Source organism: Cebidichthys violaceus, unplaced genomic scaffold (genome assembly GCF_023349555.1).
Source record: "Cebidichthys violaceus isolate CVI_PGR_0920_01 unplaced genomic scaffold, fCebVio1.0.p SCAF_11, whole genome shotgun sequence".
Classification (NCBI taxonomy): domain Eukaryota; kingdom Metazoa; phylum Chordata; class Actinopteri; order Perciformes; family Stichaeidae; genus Cebidichthys; species Cebidichthys violaceus.
The window spans coordinates 1,954,115-1,982,050 of NW_027176274.1; the positions used below are offsets into that span (position 1 = coordinate 1,954,115).

The 27,936-nt window shown below is 42.2% G+C and overlaps 1 protein-coding gene across 4 annotated transcripts; it reads left to right on the top strand.

Annotated features, from left to right (window-relative positions):
• mphosph8 (M-phase phosphoprotein 8) lies at positions 1-27,648 on the top strand. Of its 4 annotated transcripts, XM_068737114.1 has the most exons (14): positions 1-217; positions 3,041-3,202; positions 4,000-5,079; positions 5,245-5,341; positions 5,434-5,679; positions 7,424-7,546; positions 11,619-11,707; positions 22,415-22,555; positions 22,774-22,860; positions 23,114-23,268; positions 23,576-23,727; positions 24,007-24,131; positions 25,580-25,663; positions 26,194-27,648. In XM_068737114.1, exons 1-14 carry the CDS (start codon positions 116-118, stop codon positions 26,233-26,235), a joined length of 2,685 nt encoding a protein of 894 aa, XP_068593215.1. In that variant the 5' UTR covers positions 1-115; the 3' UTR covers positions 26,236-27,648. The 4 variants fall into 4 exon arrangements, with proteins under 4 accessions (XP_068593215.1, XP_068593188.1, XP_068593197.1 ...); XM_068737087.1 differs by lacking the exons at positions 22,415-22,555; positions 22,774-22,860; positions 23,114-23,268; ... (2 more) ...; positions 25,580-25,663; positions 26,194-27,648 and adding exons at positions 14,480-16,847; positions 17,866-21,724; XM_068737096.1 differs by lacking the exons at positions 11,619-11,707; positions 22,415-22,555; positions 22,774-22,860; ... (3 more) ...; positions 25,580-25,663; positions 26,194-27,648 and adding exons at positions 8,522-8,663; positions 8,974-10,962.
• The last annotated feature ends 288 nt before the right edge of the window (positions 27,649-27,936 follow it).

A 27,936-nucleotide genomic window follows, 5' to 3' on the forward strand; every position in this document is an offset into this window, starting at 1 on the left:
GACCCTCTGAGCACCGCAGAGCTAACGGTTACCGCCAGGTACGCAAAACTGCGGCCTTCACGAGTACTGGATCCAACCAAAAAACAATAGCTTGATCTTGTTGTTTTTAAAAGCCATGGCGGCCGAGGCTGACAAGGTAGAGCCGGCGGACAGCGAGCAAGACGAGGAGGAAGATGTGTACGAAGTGGAGAGGATCATCGACATGCGAGTGGAAGAGGTAAAAGCTAAGCTAGCTACGCTAAGGTAGCTGCCGTAGTTAGTTAGCTACCGTTAGCCGCCTTGGCTAGCTTTGCAAAACATGGCTGTCTTTGGATTGCTTTCACTCCACTGTCACGACGTGTAGCTCACACACACCCTCCGTTACATGAGCCCACCTGTCCACAGTGTATTTATATATGTATATGAGGTGCATTACATTGCTCTTGTCCGTATTTTCGCATCGTTTTTCGCATCGTTTCTCCCATGATGTCCGTTCGCCTTTTCCCCTGCTGGGGCCAGAGGACGGACGTCTTGTAAAAGCTTGACACCACCATTGTCATCTTCGGTTGCATTTGCTCCAGCAAAGCGAAGCTAATCCAGAGAATATAGTGCGAGCTGTCAGTGTCATTGTGTACAACACACGTTGCATGGTGGCGGTGGTGTTGTTTTTAGAGTTTTAGGGTTAATGTGTGTTTATGAAAAGACAACAACAGACCGACTCACCTGTGTGTCCTCACTGGATCTCACTTATAATATTTTAAGCTACGTTGTGTCTTTGTCAGAACACTGTAACGTGATTATTTTGGGGGGGATCTGCTACGTTATAATATTTCAGCTGTGTGACATTACATCTTTACACAAATCTAGTAACCTATTAGTATTTTACAAGATGCATTAAATCATATTTTATAGCTGTAGTTATCACACTTAGTAACTGGTATTCCTGCTTTTCCTACACATTTTAAAGTGATTAACTCACTACTTAAACTGTTGAATTTCATCACATATGATGTGCATCAGTGTGTGTCGCATTGATTACACTGTGCTGAACAGAACACCATTTGTCCAATAATAACAGTAACAGTAATCCTACTCTATTTCTCATGTTGTGTTTACAAAGTCACAAGACGGCGCCACATTTTCTCACTTAAACATGAACTCTCCCTGTCCGTGTGTGGTTATGAGGGCGGTGCTGTTGGGTTGTTCGTGGCGGGGCTTTTATTAAAAGCTTTCTTCACCTTTACTCCGTTTGTTTACGTCAATTTAAGTAATCCGATTATTTCCCGGCTTTTGGAACTTTTAGGACAATTTTTTTTAGGAGATTTTGGAGATAAACGTCGGTGAATTCATGCTGGAGAAACATAGTGTTATAAGTACGTGCATTTGCAGTGATGAGGAGAGGAAATGTGAAATCCAGCTGAACAAAACTACTGATCTTCCTGTCAAAAGTCAAACTGTTTCCAGCTCCCACAGCTGAACAGTGAGCTAAACTCTACTGGGTCAGAAGTCTGCCTGTTTACTTCTCCCTGTGAGACAGTTTAACAGTGGTTCTCTAAAAAAACAACAAAGACTGAAGTCAATTGTTTAATCGGATTTGCTCTCAAACTTGGAGCAAACTCATCCTCTCTAACTCCCTCCAGCTGACCTCCTGTTTGCAGGATCACTTGAACTTCGGTACTGAGCATGTGCAACTCTCAGCAGAGATGAGAAGCAAGATGGCTCCACTTTAGATTATTTATAGAGCATATTTTAAAAAAATCAATGCACTATATACACTTCATAAGGAGACTCATTTGTTAGCTACTTCCACCATCAACTCAGGAAAACAACAACAACATTGTGTTTAAGTTATATTTTATTTTGTTGTTGGATTTAGGAGTCCAAAATTTCATTTGACTGGCCCCGGGTTATGCATATGGTTGTGGATTTATCCTCACAGCATCAACACATTTGTGATCCAAAATATGAACGTATATACACCTACTGACAGTATCGTTTAATGGATATTGTACAGGAGAAACCGGTTCCAGAAAGTGATTTGTGCGACTGTTCCTCAGGCTGTGACTTTAGAACCAGAGGTTTTAGTCCAATGAACTCGATAGCGGATTAAAAAGCAGACTGCTCTGTAAGGAGACCTGAGGGACCTCTGAGAGCTGCGAGATGAGCCTCACCTGGTCAGAGGAGCTAATGCGACCCCCAGTGAGTTATTAACGCCTCCGATTATACACAGAGTCCCTTCAGAGGCTCCCAGGGTTTGTACCACCTGTGTAGTGAAGAAGCTCAGGAACACAAACGAAGAGGAGGTGAGCCTCAGCTCTGCAGGAAGAGCAGCCGTTCACATGGACTGTTTACACGTTGGTGCAGTGAAAATAATGTGTAGAGTCAGACTTATGATGGATGTAATCGTTGTGACTGCACAACATGTGCTGTGTCATAGAAAGATGGTGCATCTGTTGTCCTTGTCCTGTTTGTGTTTCTGCAAAGACACGTTTGACGGTGAGAAGATAAAGGTGTTAGTGATGTCTTCCTAGTGTCACTTTTAACACGCAACGCACCTTTAAATCCGTGAAAACAGTGTTTAACTTCTTAGTTAATCATTTGATGTACGGCCAAGCTTCAGGAATCTTCAGCTAAATGTTTCACTCCGAAAATAATGTCCAGACTACAAAAAAAAACATTAGGAAATCTCAAAATTTAGTCCAACTATTCTTGTTTGGGACTCTGGTCCCTTCACAATAAAAGCCTTGTTGTTTCAGCATTGCTTTGCTCTCTTAATTTAGTTTTCTAGGCTTTAAAATGTGAGTGTGTTTCGCTTTTTTTGCCCATATGAACTCTCTACACTGTCTTGTACAATACAGCGTCTACTATGAAAACAACCAATGCATGAAGATTCATGTAATCTCGTCTGTCGGCCGTGTTCGGGTGCAGGCAGCCGTCACCTGAGTCCGTCGGAGGGCGAAACAGTCGTCGGATGAACTGTGATGGCTACGAGCCGCCGTGTCGGTTTAGCGGTGGAGGCAACGCTCACTTCCTCTTCTTCTTCTTCTCTGTGTGTTTCCAGGGCGAAGTGCTCTACAGAGTCCGGTGGAAGAACTACTGCTCGGACGATGACACGTGGGAGCCGGAGGCCCATCTGGAGGACTGTTGCGAGGTCCTCTTGGCTTTTAAGAAGTCCATGGCGGAGCTCAAGGCCAAGAAAGAGGCCGAGGCCAAGAAGAGCGTGGTAAGTCTGAGTACTACTGGTACTGTACTCACCAGAACCATAGTACTGGTGTAGGTACAGCGTTTAAGCAGTAGAGTGGGGACTCTTACTCACGCACAGTTTCTGTTTAGGATGTCTTTTCATTCTATTTAAACCAGGAGGCAACTTCAGAGTCTGAAGCATGAAGCCAAAGCTTCACGTGTTAAAGCTGCATTCTCTCTAGTGTCCAGCAGGGGGCGACTCCTCTGCTTGTATAGAAGTCTAGTCTAAAATGACTCTACTTCTCTCTTGATTTATTCCCTCAGTCATAGACTGTATATAAGAAGAGGAAGTAGTCATCGTGATTCATTCATTAGTTTTTGGACTGCCGTCGCCATCTTGGTTTTTTGCAACCAGTGAACAGGAAGTGACCATATCAGGACTGAGGAGTAGAGACGCCGTATCAGCGCTGAGAGACGCCGTATCAGCGCTGTCAATCAGCGTGTAGCCCCGCCCCTAAATCATCCCCTGATTTATGGTCTGTTTGACTCTAAATGGAGCATAATGTGCTAAATGAACATCATGCTGTATTGAAGAAGACTGTAAACTAGAGATTGAGACCATAAACTTGCGTCACGGTGACTACGTCCGCTTCTTCTTTACAGTCTGTGGTTTGAACCAGACGCCTGTAGATGAATGGAATACTGTGTAAGAGCTGAACGAGGACCCGCTCAGAGAAAATATCAGCTTCATAGCGATGCTGTAGGTGTAAAACCAGGGAAGCTAAAAAATAAAAAACAATATATGATATTAAAATGTGACATTGCTTCTCCTGTTAGAAACCGCCGCCTGCAAAGAGCGACGCGGTCGATGCCGACTCCGAGAGCGAAGGCGACAAAGACCGTCCAACCGAGTCGCCCGTCAAGAAGAAGAAGAAGAAAAAGAGCCGGGAAGGAGAAGAGGAGCCGCCTCCAAAGGAGAAGAAGAAGAAGAAGAAGGACAAACGGAAGGAGGAGTTCAGGCCTCTACCGGCACCAGAGACAGACGAGGAAGAGGAAGAGGAAGAGGAAGAGGAAGAGGAGAGAGCTCCGACTCCAACCTCTCCTCCCAAGGAGAAAAAGAGTGACTCTAAAAAGCGTCAGGTTGACTCTGAAGAGGAGGACGAAGAGCCTGTTCCCTCCAAAAAACACAAGAAGGAAAGGGGGAAAGAGGGAGGAAAGCAGAAGAAAGACAAGGCAGAGGAGGGGAGGAAAAGGAAAGGGAAGAAGGAAAGGAAGATTGAAACCTCCGAGGACGAGGCCGCCGCTCCTCTGGACGACACCCTGAGCGACGTCCCGTCCGAGTCCCAAATGGACGATTCGGCGTCGACCGAAACTGCGGCGAAGTCGGGCGAAAAATCCCGCTTGGAGGACAAGTCCAAACAAAAGAAAGGGAAGTGGGAGGTGAAGCTGCAGGGCATCAAGGACCTCATCCAAGACAAAAAGAGCAGAAAGCCCGACGCCACTCAGAAAGAAAGCAACCTCCAAAAACTGAAGAGCCTCACCTCTAAAGTCAAGGAGGACGCCGCGCCGCACTCGGACTCCAGCGATAGCTCCACGCTGCATAAGAAAGCCAAGAGCAAAGGGCCGGAGAGCGCCGCCGCCGCCGCGTTGTCGGCACCGCCGCCCAAAGTCCCGTCTTCCTCCACGTCCTCCACCTCCTCCACCTCCTCCGTCACAGCGGCTGGCAGCACCACCAAGCCGAAGGAGGAGGAGGTGGCGGCGGCGGCTAAAGAGGAGGCGCTGGGGCCGAGGGACGCGTCGGGCTCCACCAACCTGTTCGAGAAGTTCCTGTTGAACTGCGAAGCGAAGGACCGAGCGCCCCGACGGCAGCCGGCGCATCAGACCGTCCCGGAGAAGACCAGCAGCAAACCCACGAAGGTACAGTGTGGCGCTAGTCAACCTGTCAAGGCTTATGGAAATGTAATTTATACAGTTTAGAAAAGTTATGCAAAAATGTGGTTGAATGTTTGATGGGTTCTGCTGCTCACTGGTTCATCTGGAAAAGAAAAAGGTTTTAACAGTGTTTTCTTTTTTCAATGTTAGCCGTTAGGAAAGATTGAGAAGTTCTCCAAGACCACCAAAGAGTCTCCAGCTCAGAAACCAGAGCCGGAGAAGACGGAGAAGAACAAGCAATCAGATGGTATGCAAAAAAAAAAAATATATATATATATTTTTTAATATAAATATAAATAAATAAATAAATATGCCGACTTGTCTGCTCCCTCCTTTCAGCCTCCAGACCCGGCCAGAGTTACGGCTTCAGTCTGGACAGTGAGGAGAGGGAGGCGGAGCCAAAGCCTGGGGAGGATTCCCGGGAGCGGAAGGAGAGACTGGAAGAGACGCAGCGGACCGGCTGGGAGAGGAAGAGCTCGACGGAGGAGAGGAGGAAGAGGAGAGAGGACAGTGAGCCCCGACTCTTCATGGCGTGTGATGACAATCAGGACGCCCAGGATCCACCAGGGGGCGCTGACAAGTCTGGTACGTTTCACGTTTACCTCTCTGCACAGTGGAGATGTCCATTTGTTGATGAGGAAGTTAAACAGCTCATAATTCATCTCTAATATCTACTTTATATTCATGTGAAAACATCTCCTTCAAACTACTGGATTTATTCAAGTTGATCACCAAAACTACATTTTACAGATTACACATGAACGCATCACGACGACGTTATAATGTACCTTCAGCCAGTACTTATGTTCACTGAGCAGAGCCTGAAGGCATCATAGTGTAACTGAAGTGAACCTCCGTTGGTTAGCCGTTAGCGGTGCTGCTAACGTTACTAGGTCTCCTCTGATTGGTTGTTTACAAAGAAACATGATCAGAGATCAGAGACTAGAACCACATGTTCTACTGAGTACTGGAGGAGAACCATCGTCAGGAGAACTTTATTTACACTCTGATGGTTAACGTTAAAACTTTATTTACACCGTGATGTTAACAGTAAAACTTTATTTACACTGTGATGGTTAACGTTAAAACGTTATTTACACTGTAATGTTAACGTTAAAACTTTATTTACACTGTGATGGTTAACGTTAAAACGTTATTTACACTGTGATGGTTAACGTTAAAACTTTATTTACACCGTGATGTTAACAGTAAAACTTTATTTACACTGTGATGGTTAACGTTAAAACGTTATTTACACTGTGATGTTAACATTAAAACTTTATTTACACTGTGATGGTTAACGTTAAAACGTTATTTACACTGTGATGTTAACATTAAAACTTTATTTACACTGTGATGGTTAACGTTAAAACTTTATTTACACTGTGATGTTAACGTTAAAACTTTATTTACACTGTAATGTTAACGTTAAAACTTTATTTACATTATGATGGTTAACGTTAAAACTTTATTTACACTGATGGTTAACATTAAACTTTATTTACACTGTGATGTTAACGTTAAAACTTTATTTACACTGTGATGTTAACGTTAAAACTTTATTTACACTGTGATGTTAACATTAAAACTTTATTTACACTGTGATGGTTAACGTTAAAACGTTATTTACACTGTGATGTTAACGTTAAAACTTTATTTACACTGTGATGGTTAACGTTAAAACTTTATTTACACTGTAATGTTAACGTTAAAACTTTATTTACACTGTAATGTTAACGTTAAAACTTTATTTACATTATGATGGTTAACGTTAAAACTTTATTTACACTGATGGTTAACATTAAACTTTATTTACACTGTGATGTTAACGTTAAAACTTTATTTACACTCTGACGGTTAATGTTAAAACTTTATTTACACTGTGACGGTTAACATTAAAACTTTATTTACACTGTGATGTTAACGTTAAACTTTATTTACACTGTGATGTTAACGTTAAAACTTTATTTACACTGTGATGTTAACAGTAAAACTTTATTTACACTGTGATGTTAACGTTAAAACTTTATTTACACTGTGACAGTTAATGTTAAAACTTTATTTACACTGTGATGTTAACGTTAAAACTTTATTTACACTGTGACAGTTAATGTTAAAACTTTATTTACACTGTGACGGTTAACATTAAAACTTTATTTACACTGTGATGTTAACGTTAAACTTTATTTACACTGTGATGGTTAACGTTAAACTTTATTTACACTGTGATGGTTAACGTTAAACTTTATTTACACTGTGATGGTTCACGATAAACTGTGAGGGGGATCAGCACAGATACTAATGAAGCGTCTCTCTCTGCACCGTACAGACAAAGGCCAGGCCACCTTGAGTCTGGGAATGGACCTCAACCTGGACTGGATGACTCTGGACGACTTCCAGAAACATCTGAACGGGGAGGATGAGATCCTGTCGGGTCCGCCGCTATCGCCCAGTGAGTACTTTTCCATTCACATCTCAGAGAGCTGGCTGACGACCACTGCTGTCTAGAAGCTTCAAACTGTTGATGGATGATCTACTTACAAAGCCTCGTGGTTTTTAATCAACACGTTGTTTTTATGTTCTTTGTTATCATATGCACAACACGTTCAGAGAAGCAGACATTGGAAATGAAAATCTTGGATCTCAAGGCCCCTCAAACGATGCTCATTATATGCATTTAAAAAAATAATACGGAGAACTTGTGTGTGGTAATAATATCGTACTGTGGGGCCTCTGGTGATCAGCCTTACCTCACTGTGTTCATGATGAAGCTGCAACTATTAGTTGGCTCAAAAATCATAATTTTTTTTACAGGATTTGGTTTCTTCAAACGGTTTATTTGGGATTTTAAATGAGACATTTATAATAAAATGTTGTCAATGAAATGAGGACCGTCGGAAAGATGAAAACCTGACGATAATGACATTTTTTTTATCACGGAAGAATACAGTGACGTTGCACATCAAATTAAACAGCAGAACCTGGGCTACAAGAAAATATAAGCTGTTTTGACATGTTCCAAACACAACTCGAACACCAACTAAATGAATTACCAAATATCAAAATCCATCTAACGCCACCTACTCAACCGACTCGCCACATTTCTGGCATTATCATTGCCGTGTGTAGCAGCCTGCACTTCCCACAGGACGGCGTCCTGCTGATTCTGATTGGCTGGCAGTGCTGCCAATCTCATTTTGGTGGGTATAGCTAAATTCTCTTGGCTCTGACGATCCAAATGAGGTGTCGTTCTCTCAAATCGACCAATCCGTTGCGGAGATATAGCCTGGCGTACTCGCAGGCAGCTGGCGCAGAGTGCATGTTACTTTTGCGGTTGTTGTTTTTTTTTTTTTTTTTTTTCACCACTTTGTGGGAATTTTTGAGAGGAAGATGTCGAAACGACGACCAAAGAAATATTTCACTCCAGGGGAAGTATGGAATCTGCTGGAGGAGGAGCCTGGGAGCCTCTTTTGTCCTCATGATTCATCGTCAGATGAAGAGGCTCTTGAGCAGTGCGACAACACACAAGACGGCAGTGACTCGGATTACTGTCCTCCATCATCGGAAAGGTATGGATCCTCTTATAAACGTTACATTTATCGATTTATTGATTTTCAATCTACCTAGAGCTGTGTGTGTGTGTGTGTGTGTGTGTGTGTGTGTGTGTGTGTGTGTGTGTGTGTGTGTGTGTGTGTGTGTGTGTGTGTGTGTGTGTGTGTGTGTGTGTGTGTGGACTGTCCCAGCACAGTGTTTAATTTTTTTGTTTGTTTTTTACCACGTTTATTGCTTTTATGTTGTATTATGTTTACATGTATTACAGCTTCAGAACCAGACCACTGAATGCATGCATGTCTTTTTCTTCCACATTTGGGTTTACAGTGATGAGGATTACGAGCCACCCCATGCCAGTGTCCCAGGACGTTCCAGGGCCCCACAGCCATCACGTCCAAAAGCAGATCGACCGTCGGCTCCAGGACTTTTACTGCCCCAGCCGTTATCACCTCAGTCGGGCCCGGCAGCACGCTCCTCTCCGGGAACTTCTTCTCCAGCTACCGAGCGTGGAAAAAGTAGGTTGGCATCTCCAGAGAGCGGGGAGGAGGACAGGTGGCACGACAAAGACGAGGAGGGCATCAAACCTGACCCTCTCAGATTCAAGCCGGCCAGGACCCCAGGCCCCACATGTGACACCACCGCAGCATGGTCTCCCATCAGCCTCTTCCAGCTCTTCTTTTCAGCATCCGTTGTCCGAAAAATCATTGACAACACAAATGCCAACGCTGCCAAAAGAAGGCAAGCTGGGATGAAGTTCAAGTGGGATGTGCTCACGGTGAAGGATTTTCACATATTCCTAGGCGTTATCATTTTCACTGGCCTTGTGGCGGTCCACAACAGGTCTGACTACTGGAGGAAGACGTGGCTGTTCAACTTCCGCTTCCCCGGCGACAACATGACACGGGAACGCTTTGAGGCAATTTTGTGGTCGCTTCACCTCAGCGACCCAAAAGAGGACGAGGAAAATGACGAAAAAAGGAACACTGCCGGGTACGACAGACTGTTCAAGATCAAGCCGCTCTACACGGAGATGGTGAACGCCTGCAAAGCCCATTTCCATCCGTACCAGAATCTGTCCATCGATGAGCGGATGGTCGCATCCAAAGCCCGCATCGGCATGAAACGGTACACGAAGGACAAGCCCACAAAGTGGGGTTACAAGCTGTTCGTGCTGGCTGATTCGTCGATAGGTTATACCTGGAATTTCTTCGTCTACGCGGGCAAAAGTGAGTCCACCACAGGCCGCGGTCTGAGTTACTCATCGGTGATGGACCTTTTGCCTTTCCCTCTCCTCGGTAGCGGCTACTTGTTGTACACGGACAGTTTTTACACGAGCCCTGCGCTCTTCACTGATCTGTCCAAAAAGAACATTGGCTGCTGTGGGACCATCGGGAAAAAAGTGACTGGCTTCCCTCAGACCCAGACCAACGACCTGCCCAAAAAGGCTGAGAGGGGGGACATGCGTTGGATCCGGAGCGGCAAACTCCTCTTCGCGAAGTGGATGGACACGAGAGAGGTGACAATGTGCTCCACAGTGCATCAGGCCTTCAGTGGACAGACGGTGAGGAGAAGGGTGAAGGAGGCTGGGGTGTGGCAACACAAGTCCATACCAGTTCCGGACAGCATCGTGGACTACAATCGTAGCATGGGTGGTGTGGATTTGTCCGATGCACTGATCCGATTTTACAGCGTCCGCCACAAGACGATGAAGTGGTACAAGACTTTTTTTTACCACTTTGTGGACATCGCTGTGGTGAACAGTTATCTCTTGCACAAGGAGCTGTTCAGGTTGAGGCAGGACCCCACCCAGACGAAGCCCTTCACCCACAAGGTCTTCAGGGAGCAGTTGGCCAAGGAGCTGCTGGAGTTTGGTGAAGGCTCAGCAGCCCCCCCCGCCCCCCCGCCCCCCACCACTTGCATGCCCATGTTCTTCGACAGCGAGGAAACGAGGGTCAGGAAGCATTGCCAGAGGTGCCGTGATGCTGGAATGCCGAGGGTGAAGACGGCTGTGTACTGCAGGAGGTGTGAGGTTCCTCTCTGCGCCAACTCAAAAAAGAACTGCTTCCAGCTGTGGCACGATGGACAGTGACTTCCTGGTGGATGTGTGTAAATAAATGGACAATAGTGTCAATAGTTTAGGTTTTATTGTGTGTTTTTACAGTTTGCATTTTTACAGAAATGTTTTTCCAGAAGAGGTACAATGGAGAGTTGTGTAAATAATGTAAATAGGTTTTTTTTGTTTTTTTTTTACAGTTTGTATTGTTGCAGAAATGTTAACCGTTTTTGATAAAAGTAAATTGCTCCATTTGAATTCAACATTCAGTTGATTTGTGTGGTTATTTTTTGAATGGGAAAATATATCAAGGTCTGGTTGAATTTTCAAAAAAATTAAAAAAAGCCCCAAACTGCTGTATTTGGATGTATTGAACACCATTAGTGATATACAAGTGAAACATATAGTTTGGTACATGAGAAAATTAAAATGGCACAGATGGTGCCAAACTGACCGTCCTGTTGACCTCGTCTGAACTCTCTGTACTAAAACCTCTAATTTAGTTCTGCTTCACTTTATCAGAGTCGACCTTTGCAGAGAGACGGTTCACATATTGTGTTGTGACCTGGTTGAGGTTTAGACTTACGGCTGCATCATTACAAAGAGAGAATCATCCTGAAAGTGCTTCTTTTTTTTTTTTTAGACGAACCTGAAACTTTTTCATTTGTGATTTGTGCCATCTTCATTTACTCTTAACCAGGAACATATATATTAATATTTACACATCTGAACAAATCTCACAAGTGTTCTCTTTATTATAACACCAATATTATTCAAATACACCTTGTGGTTGCAGAGATATACTCTTTTTTTTATTTATTTATTATGGGTATGCAATTTTCGAGCAAAGGCCTAAAAAAATATTTAAAAAAAAAAAAAATGTTGTATTAATCTTCCCTCAACCTTTGTCCCTTTCCAGGTGAGTTGCGGGATGCTGTGAAAAGTGGAGATTACATGGCTGTAAAATTGGCGCTTAATTCCAAAGAGGACTACAATCTGGACCAAGAGGTATGTTCTAGCCCCTTCAAAGGTTTTCTTTTAGTAAATTATTTTATAAACCCGTACAGCCAGACCTTATCCAACCCTTAAACTGCAGACTAGCTTGTGCCTTATTTTATTTACTTTTTATATTTAGTTTCTGTTTAGCTCGAGGCTTCTTGAGTCTTCAATTCCAAGACAAAAGCACATCTTACAAGTTTGACAGCTTCTACCTTGGTTGGCCCGTGTGTGTGTGTGTGTGTGTGTGTGTGTGTGTGTGTGTGTGTGTGTGTGTGTGTGTGTGTGTGTGTGTGTGTGTGTGTGTGTGTGTGTGTGTGTGTGTGTGTGTGTGTGTGGTTCAGTATGGAAATTATGTGAATTTTGTGGATGACCAGTGCGACACAGTGCTGCGTCTGTGACATGAAGGTAAATACCTGCGCGGCCGTTACAAATTCCTGAACTGACATGGCGTTAAAATGACACTTCGTTCTGCTGAAGGAGAAGCAACATGGTAGGAAAGAATTGAGAAGTATTTCTCATGAAGCTTGTCCAGGAATCATCTCATATATATATATATATATATATATATATATATATATATATATATATATATATATATATATATATATATATATATATATATATCACCTCGTTGTGACACATAGCAGGTGCTTGTAGAGTCTGTCTGTGACTTGATCACATTTTAAACTTCTGAACCTCTTTGGAATGTCTCAATAGTATCAGCAGTAATGGAAAGCACTAAACGGTAAACATGCCTGATTAAAGCTACATGAAGCGGCAGAGATGACTTGATAATAAACCCGCGCAGCGCTTCTAGAAAAACAAAAGGATTTTTATTATTTTTTTGTCAAAACTGCACCAAGGAGAATGTGTCTCTTCGGGATCTACATCCACAGACTTCACTGTTTCATGTCTATTAATAATTCAACGCCTCAAGATGTTTTTCACAACTCCAAAGAGACTCTTCTTCTGCAACAAATCCAGGTAAGAGTGTGCCCTCAAATGCTTTAATATTTGTGATGGAAACAAAATATGTTAAAGGGATAGTTCAATTCAGTTTACTGTGTGGTTGTATGAAGTACTTATACATAGGTCAGTGTATACCTACAGTGACGAGGTACTGAAGCTGTTCTCTATGCTCTCTTGAGTGTCACAAGACTTCTTTGACAAAAACAGTCATTTTACCTCTCAGAACAGGAGCTTCTGGTCTACTGCTGCCTCCATCGGTTCGTTAGTTAGTTTGTGTTGTTGTGTGACTTTAGTGAATCTGTATGAACCTTTTTAAAGCACCGAAGTCACACAATAACGCAAACAAACTAACTGATGAAGGCAGCAGAAGACCGGAAACTCCTGTGGTTTCTGAGGTGAAATTCCTGTTTTTGTCAATGGAGTCTTGTGGTCGATAACAGCTTCAGTTCCTCATCAGAAAGTTCTCTGACAGCAAAGTAAAGAGGTGAAAATATTCTACATGTAGTGTACATTTAAACTGATATTGACTCCCATCTACTGTAGTAATACACTGACTATGGAGAAGAACCTCATACAACCACACTACTAAACATCACAACTATCCCTTTAAGCAATGATGTGAAAGTGTAAATATTAAGTAAGTAGTCATTTGGTGTGATTCCAACTTTTGTTTTATGAAACGGGAAAACCTGTATGTTCATTTGTGGGTATTAAAGTTAAGTTATACCTATCATGTGTTGAGTTAAAGGACCATGTAGCTTACGATCAACCTATTGTTCTAGCGTGGGCAGAATGTATAAAAAGCTAAAATCTCCACTGACGTAAAATAACTCGTTGCTGTTAGTAGCTAATGTGTAATTGTGCATTGGTGACTCTGACATAATGTATTATTCATTCAACAATACATGTGTTCATGATAATGTGTGCACATTAGAGACTGGTGTCATCTTTCCTTGCAGAGAACACACCAGTGGAAGAAGACACCGAACACATGAAGTAATGGGACAAGATGAACCCTTTGAAGCAGGTACATAACTGTATGCTTTTAGAACATGTACCATCATAACTATCATAGCACATGTGCAGCCAGCATGCACCAGTAAATATGTAGTCAGGATCTTCTTCTTTTTTTAATTTCTTTTATCTTAGCATCAAACATTTTCAAAATAGTATTACTTAATGTGTTTATGTGACAAACACTAGCAAGTGTTCCCATGTTTTGAGTTTCATAGAACGCCGCTATGCTAAGCCGAAACTTTCTGTTTATGACATCAAAAGTAAAATAATTATTTGTTTTGATTGCACGCCATGAATGTAGGTCTAGTGCATATTCTGTTCTCTCCATGTAGCATTTCATCCAACACCCCATGACTACATATACTTGGTTAGACATTTACGATGTCAAATCGCTGCTTGATCCAATAAAGCCATTAACTGTTCTCGAATGGGTCACATGTGGTTTTTGTACCGAGACTTCAGAGGTGTCAGAGGGGTTGTTTCGATACCGACGTTGGGCTAGATAGTGACGTGTGGCCATCACATTGTGTTTGAATGAGCCTGGATCTTGGTGGGGCATTGCCAAGGTGCTGAAGCATTAAACTATTGAAACATGTGCAAAGAAGTATCAAAAATAAAATAGTCACCTGACTTATCACCACCGCTTAACAACCAAAGTTCAAACCAAAATTTAGCTTTGTTTTGTTTTTCCCTCACGTTTATGTCCTAATGGATCTTTGTTTTAAGTACACTCAGTCAAATTCTTCATGGGATCTGATTTGGCAATGAGTCTTACATATGCTTGTTCTTTTACAGGCTTGTACTATTGGTGAGACGAGGTCATTTGAAGGAGAGAGGAGCTTGGTTGAAGAGAGAAGTTCGAGTGATGGTCTTAGGTTGACTTCTAACCTTGACAGTGCCAGAAATGACGAGGGTACTCCAAGAGTAAAAGAGAATGTCCCACAAGATTTGGATGGTCCTAAAGATGGCGAAAAAATGCCAAGCTGCCCTGCCAGTATAAACACTGAGCAAGTGACAGTGAGGGAACATGAAAAGATCCAAAAAGGTCGAAAGGATATAACTGAATCCCAAAACACTGCTGGTGATTCAGCTACTGAGCAGGAAGGTCAAGGAAATGAAGACCAGAAGCAAGCACAGGAAGACGAGATGTCAGATGACACAAATTGTGGTTTATCAAGTAAAATGATCTTTAGTCGTTTGAATCCCACCAGGAATGCAGGAAGGATGCCGACAAGAGCCAATGGCAAAACGCAGCAAAAGGGCGTAGCTAACAAACAATGGTCCCACCAGGAAGCAAATGACTCAAGTGATGAGGCGGAGGATGGGTTGGAAGGTCAGTCAGATGGTACGGATCAAGTTCTGTCTGAGTCTGGCACTAAGGAGATCCCTAAAACGTGTTTGCGGCGCCACAGGAAAACTGTGGAGAGGAAAGAACCAACGCGATCCAGTTCAAGGACCTGTAAGAAAGTGCTTGAAACGACAACCAGCAAAGCGGACGATGAGAAAAAGGAGCCCTGTAAAAAGCACTTCTGTTTATATTGCAAAATGGCTTACACCCAAATTGCCAAGCACTTGGAAAGGAAACATGCAGAGGAAACTGATGTTGCCCATGCAATACACTTCCCCAAAGGTTCCAAAGTCAGACAGGCTTTGCTAGACCAAATTCGCAATAAAGGAGATTATGAACATAATTGCCAAGTTCTCAAAAGTGGCGAGGGGGAAATTGTGACCAAGAAACAAGTTAAGAATTCCAGCGTATCTGTTCGTGACTTCCTACCTTGCCAGCACTGCTTCGCTTTTTATCGCAAAACTGACTTATGGAGACATGAGAGGTCATGTAAGGCCAGAAAAGGAGATCCGAAATCTTCCGAAAGATCAAAAAGAGTCCACAGTGCTGCCTCCCGGCTGCTTCCAATGTCAGAGTTCTTAACCGGAGGCTGCGAGGAAATTATCCACATCATGCATCAAGATGACGTCTCGCGGCATATCAGAAATGACCCACTTATTTGTAAATATGGCAATGCGTTGTCTGCTAAGTATTACCATGACAAGTCTCAGTTCGCTTATATCGCACAAAAGATGAGGGAACTGGGTAGATTTGTGGTCGCTGTAAATGAGCTTGACAAGAGCGTGAAGTACCTGCATGAAATATGTCTACCATCCAGATTTGAATTAGCCGTTGAAGGGGCCAAAAAAGCTAGCGGCTTTGACCCCAGTTCCAGTAAGTTTAAAACCGCTTCCCTCGTCTCAAAGATCGGCTACTCTTTGAAGCGAGCTGCTGAAATAGCTTTCGGGGAAAGTCGCATGACGGAGGACAGTGAAACTGAGAGTGAAGTGAAAAAGTTCATACAACTTCTTGATACAAAATGGAACCAGTGTTTTTCTCGCAAAGCTCTCGCATTATCACTAAAGCAAGAAGTCAGGAAAGTGGAAGTGGACAAATCAACTGTGACAGAAGATTTGATAAAACTCCACAGGTTTATCACGGGGGAAGAAGAGGAAGCCAGGAAGGAGTTGAAAGAAAGTCCTAATTTGTCGACGTGGAAAAAGCTCAGCGAGGCCACTCTGGCAGATGTGTGTCTGTTTAACAGAGGAAGGGTAGGGAACATTGGTAGAATGCTCTTGAAAACTTACATTAGCAAGAAGAGTAGGGGAACATTTGTGCCCTCAGCAGATCAAGTAAGGAAAAGCACAAAATTGGAGCTGGACCTTGGTAGCAGTTTTACCAGTTTAGAACTAGAGGGTCAGTATGGGAGGAACATGCTGGTCCTGCTAACGGAAAGGATGGTTTTGTCAATCGACTTGCTCATTGAAAATCGAGAACAAGCGAGTGTGTCAAAATCAAACCCCTACCTGTTTGCACGGACTGAAGGTCCATCCTTCATCAGAGGATTGGACTGTTTCCGAAGGTGTGCAATGGAATGTGGAGTTAAAAACCCAGAAGCACTTCTGTCCTCATCGTTAAGAGAGCAAATCGCCAGCTGCTGGCAGCTAATGAGCCTCAGTGAAGTCGAAGTGGATCAAGTGGCCAAGCTGTTGGGAAGGAGCAGCGAGGAATGTTACAGGCTCTTAAAGAATGTGTCACAGCTGGAGGAAGTGAGCAAAGAACTTCTCAAGATGGATCGAACGCTGCCATCAAGTCCGCCCAGTACTGCAAGAGATGGTGAGTACCTTTTTTGGATCCTTTTTGCGATGCATGTAATGTGTTCTTAGATTCTCGTTGTTAGTCCCTTGTTGCACATAACCATCTGAGAAGCCGTCATTGGAAAGTGTTTGCAAAAGGGCAGGGACTTTAAAAAAATACTTTGCAGGTGATCGGAGGAGCCATCTGTCAATCAAACTCATCGAGAAAAGCCTTCGCTGCCGTCGTAGAAAGACTCTCCAGTTGTGATATAACTGATGCTAGCCACTTGCAGCATCTAAGCTAACCTCCTTTAGGATCGGGCATTGTTGTTTAGAACGTGTCATTGCCGTCACCTGACCCATGGTGGTGGGACCGTGTTGTTGTGGAAGCGTCACACCCACCCTCCAGTTTCCCCCAGGGTTGAAACTGTTCGCTCAAAACCAAACTAATAGCTTTTTTTTAACTCTAGATCTTGGCACATAAAGGATCAATTACAGTTAATGTGTGACTGGAGAAGTTTCGATTCTACTTGGTACTGGGTTATTTCGGTCGATACCTTAAAGATATAGAGTACCGATACCCGGTCCTAGTTATGAGTACACCATCCGGGTACTCATCGTGCATTTTGCCATACTTGTCGGTATAAATGTACCTTTGCACTCAAAGTAGCAAGTGTAAGTACAGAAGAACACAAATTCAGACACGGCATAAGTTCACCCACTTGCTTGTTCTGCAACTTATCAACTGTATCACACTGTCTTCATCAACAGTTTAAGTAGATGTTCAGACTTACCATTTGTCTGATCCTTTTCACGACTTGACACTTCATTCTTGACCATTTTGAAACAAGTTCATAAAAGAGGCTTCACTCTGTTGTTTTTTTTCCGGAGCTTCTGACAATGTCAAACAGTGTTGGAAACAGCTGCCGATGAAACAAAATCTTGTTTTTTCCAAGATGAGGAATGAACTGTCGATGTCTAGAGTCAACATAGTTTTATCATTTTAAGAGACTGTTGTTGCATAATCGTGACTCTCTTCGCTCTTATCTTTTTTTTAGGAACTGTTCAGAAGCCCGCTTTAAAGAGAAGACCCTGGAATGAGAGGGAGCAGGCGGCAGTGAAGCGTTACTTGTGTGAATTTATTACAGGGATGAAGGTTCCAGGCAAAAAGGAGTGCAATGCTTGCATATCTGCTGAACCAGATCTTGGTGGAAGATCTTGGACAGATGTCAAAAACTACGTACACAACACACTACAAACAATGCGGAGGAGAAATAACCAGCACAAGTCTGAAGGGAATGTAAACGACAGTCCAAAGAGTCCGAAAGCTGGAGTCCAAACCATGGAGAAAGATTTGGAAGACTCGTCGGTTGTCTGTAATTTGACAACTGTGAATCCAGATCACCTGAGAGAAAGTCCAACTTGTTGTATGACAATGGCTCCGACCAACTACGTCCAAGAGATGACTTCAACTTATGCAACCTTGTGTTCTACTAGTGCAAACATGATTCACGCGAGTCAACCGTTGATTTCTTCTTTTACACCATTGAATGCTACTGACACTCAAGTGGTCCCTACATTTACTCCACACAACACTACAAATGCACTAATGCCTCCTCCATACACGTCAGACAACAGCCTAATCATGCCATTGTCGTCTTATTCACAGAGTGCCACAAGTATGCAACCATCTTCCGTATATACGCCGCAGGACACTATGGGAACGCCATTGATTCCTAATTTTACCACCTTTACCGCTCCAAGCACTTCAATGGTTCCTACTTTCACGACGTTGAATACAAGCGCGCCGATGATCCCCGCATACTCGCCACTTAACGACAGGAGTAGGCCAATCGTTTCTTCCTTCACAGCTCTGAACCATTCAATTGCACCGGTTTACCCAACAGGCCTGCCTCCTACAACCGCACAGGTTGTTCCAACGATCCACAGACCCAGTGTTCCCGACAGAACACCGGTTGCACAGGAAAGTATGTCCGCTGCAGGAAAACAAGTCGGTCCGGCTGTCAAGCCTCAAAAGAGAAACAAGCGGTTGTGGAGTAAGGAGGAGCAGGCTGCCGTGAGGCGTCAGCTCGGGGACTTCTGTAAGCTGGTCAAAGTGCCAGGCAAAAAGGATTGCGATGCATGTTTAGCTGCTGAACCTGCCTTGAACAGCAGAACGTGGAGGGAAGTCAAATATTTTGTACATAACACGATTCAGTCAATGAAAAGAAGAGGGCACGTTGTCGCCTCCAAACAGAGTGAAGTACAGGAACCAGAGATTCATAATATTCAAACCACCGAGTGGGATGGTCCCGTTTATCTGTCCCTGTAAATATTTAAAATGGACTTCCACAAAAAACAATAAGTGATCAGTGAGATGTTAAAGAGGTATGCCGGGGCTTTAATCTCACGTTATATGGGGTTTAATTGTCAGCAGATGTGAATTGTTGTGAAATGTACCGTCAGTGAACCTTGGTCTCAGTAGCCCAATGGTTCTTGACAACAATTACAAACTTCCCTGCCCTTCTTTTAGTCACACTTTTAAAAAAAAAAAAAAAGCTCCCCGAAGTATTCAAAATCAAGTCCACCAGACCAAGCTACTGGTGTACTGTTGCATGACAACACTGAGGACATTTGTACTGTAGCTTTTGCTCAGAAAAAAGGCTGATATTAATGTTTTGATATGGATAGATTGCATATAAACGTATGTGACGCACTCCGATATGTAATATGTTTGTCGGATCATCGCAGGTTATGCTCTAATTTAGGCGTGCGATCGTTTAGTCAATGTGAATCTCATTTCTGCCAGGATTTGCGCCGCCAGTCATCGGCCGTGGCACCCAAACACGCTTTCACAATACTTGTGAAAATGGTGAAAGCAATGGCTGAAATTGTTTGGGGCCACCGTGACCGGGACATTTCCCACAATGCACTGAGCAAAGGTAGCCTCGGTGACCGTACGTTTCCAGAGGGATTTTTACTCGTCTCTACTTCAAACATCTATCTTCCTGCCTGTACTGTTTTCAGTAGTGTTTTTATCAATTTTGATGATAAAAAAAAAAAAAAAGAAATGGAAAAACCTACCAGCAAATCTTTGCATCCAGTCCCTCCACCACGATAAATGTGCATTGACTTGATTCCCAAAATGCCCGGCTCAAGTGTACCGTAGTCTTGCTTTAGCCAGTAGCCTTTATTGTAGAAGGCCTGATGGCCTGCAGCAGTGACGGCAGACCTTCCCTACTGAGGTTAGATAATTAGGAGCTCTCTGTGTGTGTATACCTCTCACTTCAATAGGAAAAACATCTTTTTTTCTTTGAGAATCCTGTTGATACAGTTTTATCTTCACTTATGTATTTTATTTTATTTTTGTCATGCGTATTAACAAGCTGCCAAAAGGTTTGGTTGTACTTTTGTATCACTATACAGAGACTGTGTAGAACATTTTAGTACTTTATCGTTTTTGATATACTCTTATTTGAGGTTAATACACTACATTGGTCCCATTTGTATTACTTTGTTTTAAGCTTTTATAATCTGGACGTTTGTGACATTTAATATCCATTTTTTTTGCCAAGATCCGATTGCCTTATGTTGATTATTTGCTTGATGATATTTCTTTCCTGATCACATCTAACTCACAGCATAGTAAGTGTAGTTTTTGTTTTGAAGAAGGGAAGTTATTACAAAAGTGGATAAATGAGCAGAATTGAAATGAAAATGACACCCCTTTACATTTTTAGACATAAAGGAAAGGTACAGAGTGTTGAAATCGTGAGTCCTTCAGACATTAGAATAATCTTTCTAAATGTCACTGCAGAGAACATCGAGCCTCTCCTGCAGTGGAGCTAACATGCCCACTGTTATCTTGACAGCCTACTGACAGATGCTTTTCAATATGTACAAGTTCACAAGACAAAACAAGAAAACCACTTCACCTTAGGTTACATGTAAAACATGCCGTATTTATTTTGATGTATCGTGTTCAAACAAAGGCTTGGACGACACTGTCCCTGAGACAATCTTTAAAAAAAGGACTCAACTAGGGCAAATTTGACCAATTTCACAAGTTGTAAAACAGTGTGCCTGCACACTGCAGGAATACTTGTTTCTGCTTCATCAACAGTTCGCATCACATGCACACACCATATCGGAGGACATTTTCATTTCTGGCCGATGCCGATATTTAATTTTAAAGCCTTTTATGTGCCGATATCATTACGCATCCCCGGATCACGCCTCATCGTCGCCTTTCACTGAAAATGCAGTTTAGTTATTACAACAAAAATACATTTTACTTTTGTTTCTGTAACATACAAACCTTGTTGAAGGTTCTTTTTAAACGGGATATTGAACACAGGTTCAGTCTGTGTTTCCTGTTGAACTGCTGGGTCGTCACATTTCAGTTTCACACTGGGTATTCGATTGAAAGGTCCAGATAGCACTACTACTGTTAAAATGTTTGTTTTGTTATCCTCTGTAGCAGCTGTAGTGAATCTGTTTAGAGTAACCAGTGTTCACCTTTTCATACCAAAGCCATTAGTGTCCATAAACCGGGTCAGATAACCCACGTCAACTCATTCACACCAATGTCAAACCGTTTTTTTCTGTGTATTTGCTCCCCTGTGTATAGAGTATATCTGTGTTCCAGTATACAGTTGTGAAACAGATGAATTAAAACACGTCTGCCGGAGGTTTATGATCGTTCAAACGTTACCGTTTGCTGTTCTGGTGTTGCAAAGCAACATTTCCTTCCCCTGTATAGTAGCTCCCGTTCTCTCATTGCTGTTGTATAAGCACACAGTGTTACTCCTCTTCACCCTGTTGTAATTATGTCGCCTTCAGCCAATGCTTCTTATCAAGTATTGTAAGGCTCTTATAACTTCAGCTTGTACAATAAAATGCTTCTTGGCTTAAAGATTTTGTTATGAAAAAGACTTTGTTTTACAGGTTCTTAAAGGTTTTGCCTTTTTATCTGATTTTCTAGACTTGTTGTTTTACAAAGTGTCAAAAGTATGGAAGCCCAGTAAGTAAGCCCGTTTCCGCCCAAAAAAAAAAGTCGCTTATATAGGCTTTTTTCATTTATTTTTTGGGGGGGTACTTTTTTCCGCCAAAAAAAAAAGAAAAGTCACATATTTGGGCTTTTTCATTTATTTTTTGGGGGGGTACTTTTTTCTACCAAAAAAAAAAGTCACTTATATAGGCTTTTTTCATTTATTTTTTGGGGGGGTACTTTTTTCCGCCAAAAAAAAAAGTCCCTTATATAGGCTTTTTTAATTTATTTTTGGGGGGGTACATCCATAATGTACTAAATGAACATCATGCTGTATTGAAGAAGACTGTAAACTAGAGATTGAGACCATAAACTCATGTTTACAATGTTTACTGAGGGAATAAATCAAGAGAGAAGTAGAGTCATTTTAGACTAGACTTCTATACAACCAGAGGAGTCGCCCCCTGGTGGACACTAGAGAGAATGCAGCTTTTAAATGTAGTGATTCTCGCTCTTTAGCTGTAATTTAACACAAAATGCAAATCAGTCAGTGAGAAGCTGCACATCTCCCCCTCCTCCGTCTGTGACATCGTAGCGCTGCGTCTGTCTTTCTGCAGGACGTCAGCGGTATGTCTCTGAGCATGCTGGCAGCGGCGGGGGGGCAGGACGACATCCTCCGGCTGCTGATAAAGAAGGGGGTGAGGGTGAACGGACGACAGAAGAACGGCACCACGGCGCTGATGCACGCTGCCGAAAAGGTAACGCAGCCTCTCACTCGAGGTTTAACGGTTCACTGCAACGCCGTGTTTTATTTTAGCTTGTTGCGTTGTCCCAAAGTGGACAAATGAATGCAGGTTTGAAGTAAGACAACCTAAGGTGTTCTCTCACAAAATAGCCAGTGACACACGTTTTTAAATTGGTAGCACCGTCATCACTTTTGTGCGTTTTCTTACACCTTTATTTATTTATCTGTCAGAATTTCTTGACCACCGTTGCCATCCTGCTGGAGGCGGGCTCCTACGTCAACGCTCAGACGCTCAGCGGGGAGACGGCGCTGATGAGGGTAAAGCTGCATATCACACACTAACCTCAACCAGACACCAGACCTAGTCCTGCAACTGCAGTTTAACACGTCACTCTGTTAATCACACAGAACACAAGCTGTGTGTTTTCAATCACACGTCAATAAAGATGGGAGCATACCCTCTGAAGCCTGAAGCCGTTTCAGGCTCCCGTCACATGTTTCTCTCCGTGTTCTTGATGTTCTCTGCAACATAAAGTTTCTGTTGGTAACCGTTCCCTCTCCTTCACTTCAGGCGTGCAAAAGAGGGAACGCCGACGTGGTGCGCCTCCTGCTGGAGTACGGGGCCGACTGCAACATCGTGTCCAAGAACAAGACGGCGGCCATGTACTTCGCCAAGCTGGGCAACAACCTGATGGTGTGCGACCTCATCAAGGACCACACCGGCATGTGAGTCCACGGCCGTCTGTTGGGAGGAGGAGCAGCTGTTAAATGATGTTGTGTTATCACACAGGTTTAAAATAGACTCCCTGCTGTATCTGTCACATATTCTCATGCATTTTATTTATTTTATTTTATTTTATAATTTTTTATTTATTTTATTTATTTTATTTATTTTTATTTTATTTTATTTCCTAATTTATTTTTTATTTTAATTTTTTATTATTATTATTATTATCATTATTATTATTATTATTATTATCATTTTTATTTTGCCCGTAAAGTCATTCAGTCTGTCCGTGTCTCCGTCTCTCAGGCTGTCCAGCGTGGCGGAGGACGCCATCCGAGCGTACTTTGAGTCCCGTCTGGTGCTGCTGGAGCCCGTCTTCCCTCTCGCCTGCCATCGGCTCTGCGAGGGACCCGACTTCTCCCTGGAGTTTGGCTTCAAGGCACAGCCGCAGCCGGAGGGTAGAGAGCACACGCTGAACCGACACTGATGAGACGAAGAACAAGATCTCTTAATATGTGAAACGAGCAATCTAACCTAAACAAGCAAGCATCTAGAATATTTAAACAATACTACTTATGGATAAAATAACAACTAGTAACATCAAATAAATAGCTCCTACACACACCTTCCTCATGCATCCTTTCCTAAACACACACACCTTCCTCATGCATCCTTTCCTAAACACACACACCCTCATCAGACTCTCCTAACACTCGTCTCCTCCTCTCTCTGTCCAGGCTCAGGCGTCCTCCTCTTCATCTTTCACGCCAACTTCCTGAACGAGATCACCGCCCGGCTCTGTGGACCGTGCAGCGTTCACGCCGTCGTGCTCAACGACAAGTTCCAGCTGCCCATCTTCCTGGTGTGTTCTCAAAAACTAACAGCAGCCGTTCAGTCACACGTCTCACTGAGCCATGAACGCATCACGACGACGTTATAATCTACCTTCAGCCAGTACTTATGTTCACGGAGCAGAGCCTGAAGGCATCGTAGTGTAACTGAAGTGAACCTCCGTTGGTTAGCCGTTAGCGGTGCTGCTAACTTTACTAGGTCTCCTCTGATTGGTTGTTTACAAAGAAACATGATCAGAGATCAGAGACTAGAACCACATGTTCTACTGAGTACTGGAGGAGAACCATCGTCAGGAGAACTTTATTTACACTCTGATGGTTAACGTTAAAACTTTATTTACACCGTGATGTTAACAGTAAAACTTTATTTACACTGTGATGTTAACGTTAAAACTTTATTTACACTGTGATGTTAACGTTAAAACTTTATTTACACCGTGATGTTAACGTTAAACTTTATTTACACTGTGATGTTAACGTTAAACTTTATTTACCCTGTGATGTTAACGTTAAAACTTTATTTACACCGTGATGTTAACGTTAAAACTTTATTTACACTCTGATGGTTAACGTTAAACTTTATTTACACTGATGGTTAACGTTAAACTTTATTTACACTGTGACGGTTAACGTTAAAACTTTATTTACACTGTAACGGTTAACGTTAAACTTTATTTACACTGTGACGGTTAACGTTAAACTTTATTTACACTCTGATGGTTAACGTTAAAACTTTATTTACACTGTAACGGTTCACGTTAAACTTTATTTACACTGTGATGTTAACGTTAAAACTTTATTTACACTCTGATGGTTAACGTTAAACTTTATTTACACTGTGATGTTAACGTTAAACTTTATTTACACTGTAACGGTTAACGTTAAACTTTATTTACACTGTGACGGTTAACGTTAAAACTTTATTTACACTGTAACGGTTAACGTTAAACTTTATTTACACTGTGACGGTTAACGTTAAACTTTATTTACACTCTGATGGTTAACGTTAAAACTTTATTTACACTGTGATGGTTAACGTTAAACTTTATTTACACTCTGATGGTTAACGTTAAACTTTATTTACACTCTGATGGTTAACGTTAAAACTTTATTTACACTGTGATGGTTAACGTTAAACTTTATTTACACTCTGATGGTTAACGTTAAACTTTATTTACACTCTGATGGTTAACGTTAAAACTTTATTTACACTGTAACGGTTCACGTTAAACTTTATTTACACTGTGATGTTAACGTTAAAACTTTATTTACACTCTGATGGTTAACGTTAAACTTTATTTACACTCTGATGGTTAACGTTAAACTTTATTTACACTCTGATGGTTAACGTTAAACTTTATTTACACTGTGACGGTTAACAGTAAACTGTGGAGTTAATCTGAGGTTCACATTTTTTTCCTGTTTTTTTAAAATTTTATTTTCATCTTCAAACATTCAGGACAGTCACTTCATCTACTCCTTCAGTCCAGTTCCAGGCATCAACAGACTCTTCATTCGACTAGCAGAGGCTCCAGCAGCCAAGGTGACACACACACACACACACACACACACACACACAATAATAGATTTACATAACATATAGAAGCCTCTGCTGCCGTCATGCAGACTGAAGGTAGTTTTATGTTCAAAGGGAGAATAAATGATCCATCAGTCAGCAGGTTAGAGACTAAGTTAGTGTTAAGAGTTTAATATTAAAGTTGCACTAGAGACTGAATAACCACGATGTCACACTAACAGTAATGACCTCATGGGTAGACATTTGGTGGTAGAGCTGTCCTCCTCCAAAGATTAATTATTTTTATCGATAAGCTGATCAACAGATCTTGTGATTGGTTGGACAGGAAACTGTGTCTTTGGGCAAATCTAAACTGTATAGAGAGGGAAGTCCCTCCCCTTCCAACCAGTATTTTGTCAATTTAAAAAGTTAATTGTACAACTTAAGAAAGTGTCAGTTTGGTACCGCCAAAGTAAAAGCTCTCCAGAAACAGAATAACTGTTATTGTAACGTATGCAGTGTGCTAATTAATTCATCTGACGATGTTCTTTCTTTAGGTCAAACTCCTCATCTGTGCGTACAGAGTCCAGCTGCAGTGATCAGGTGGAAGGAAACACACTAATAAACACACACACACACACACACAGCTCCTCGTCCTCTAAGAGAGGAAGAGTCTGCTGGATCCTCGTCATCATCAAATCCTGGACTTGATGAATCCTGACTTGATGAATCCTGTCAAACTGTTTCTTCAGCGGGAATCTTTGAGGATGTGGAGACGACGATCTAAACGTCTGATCTCAGCGTCCAGACTGAACGGACCACAGAACTCCCTCCTCTGTCTCTCTCTGTCTCTGTCTCTCTCTCTGTCTGTCTCTCTGTCTCTCTCTCTGTCTCTGTCTCTCTCTCTCTCTCTGTCTCTCTCTCTCTGTCTCTCTCTCTGTCTCTCTCTGTCTCTGTCTCTCTCTCTGTCTCTCTCTCTGTCTCTCTCTCTGTCTCTGTCTCTCTCTCTGTCTCTCTCTCTCTGTCTCTCTCTCTCTCTCTCTGTCTCTCTCTGTCTGTCTTTCTCTCTCTCTCTCTGTCTCTCTCTCTCTCTCTCACTCTGTCCGTCTCTGTCTCTGTCTTTGTCTCTCTCTCTGTCTTTGTCTCTGTCTCTTTTTTGGAGCAACTTCCAAGAATAACTCAAGCCCTGGTGGGTCGTGCCTTCCTCCTGCGTGGATGTGATGTGATAGACGCTGGTGTGTGTCTAGATTAACTATGAGGGTTTTTTTTCGGGTGCATAAAGAAATAATTCTTTTGTCTATTTTTAGCAATTTCTTTTTTTTTTCTTGGACCAAGTTGTGTCCTAATTACTCTCCAATCTAAATACTATCGCATCTTTTTCCAGTTTTCCAGTTTTGTGACTAGTTTCCGTCACATCGCTGACTCAACCACGATGACGACGTGTCGACTGTTTTTAATGAATGAAGAGAACTTCCTTTTTTTTTTTTGCTGTTTATATTTTCCGGTGTGTAAATATTCACATATATATAAATATATTCAGTTGTAATTCGTCACCTGATGCCGTGTGGTTTGTTGGAGAGGCTTAACTTATGTTTCGTGTGTACAGAGAGTGTTTTTAGGGTTTGCTGGTTAAAGTTTTCAGGGTTGCTGGGTTTTTTTTGGAGTTCAGACATTTTTTTACTCTCCTCTGACAATCTTGTTCGTCGGAACCCAAATCATGTGAGAACGCGCCTTGATGTTTCTAACGCTGGAGAGACGTTTGCGTTCTGAACGACGGGAGACGGAATGCTGTTGAGTCATGAACCGTGTGAACCTGTTCTCCACGCGGCCTTGAGGTCCTCAACGCTCTTACTGTGAAGGAGGAGTAAACGGTTAAACCATAATAACGCTCTTAATCCGTAGGTCTCAACATGTTCTAAGAAGGTGCATGAACAATGTAACGCAGATACAGCTTTTCTTTTCTATTGTATTCTGAATATCTTCTGAATAAACAGCAGCATCTTAAACATTCAGCTCTTCTGGCTTCTTACTGTGTTTGTATTCTATTCAGGCTTTGAGTGAAAACAAAAGAAATTGTTCTCAGAGTTTGAATTGAACTGCAAATATGTTGAACATCCTAAATGTCTCCTTCAGAGATAATTTCTTCAGATTCTTAAAGATTACCACTTTAAACAACACAGATTTGAAACTGCTTCTGGATTTAGGAGAACAGTTTGAGTCCTGATTCATGGATTATGTTTCATGTTTTGGCTCATTTATTACAAACTTTACATTTACAACTAATTATTTGTGTGTTTTTC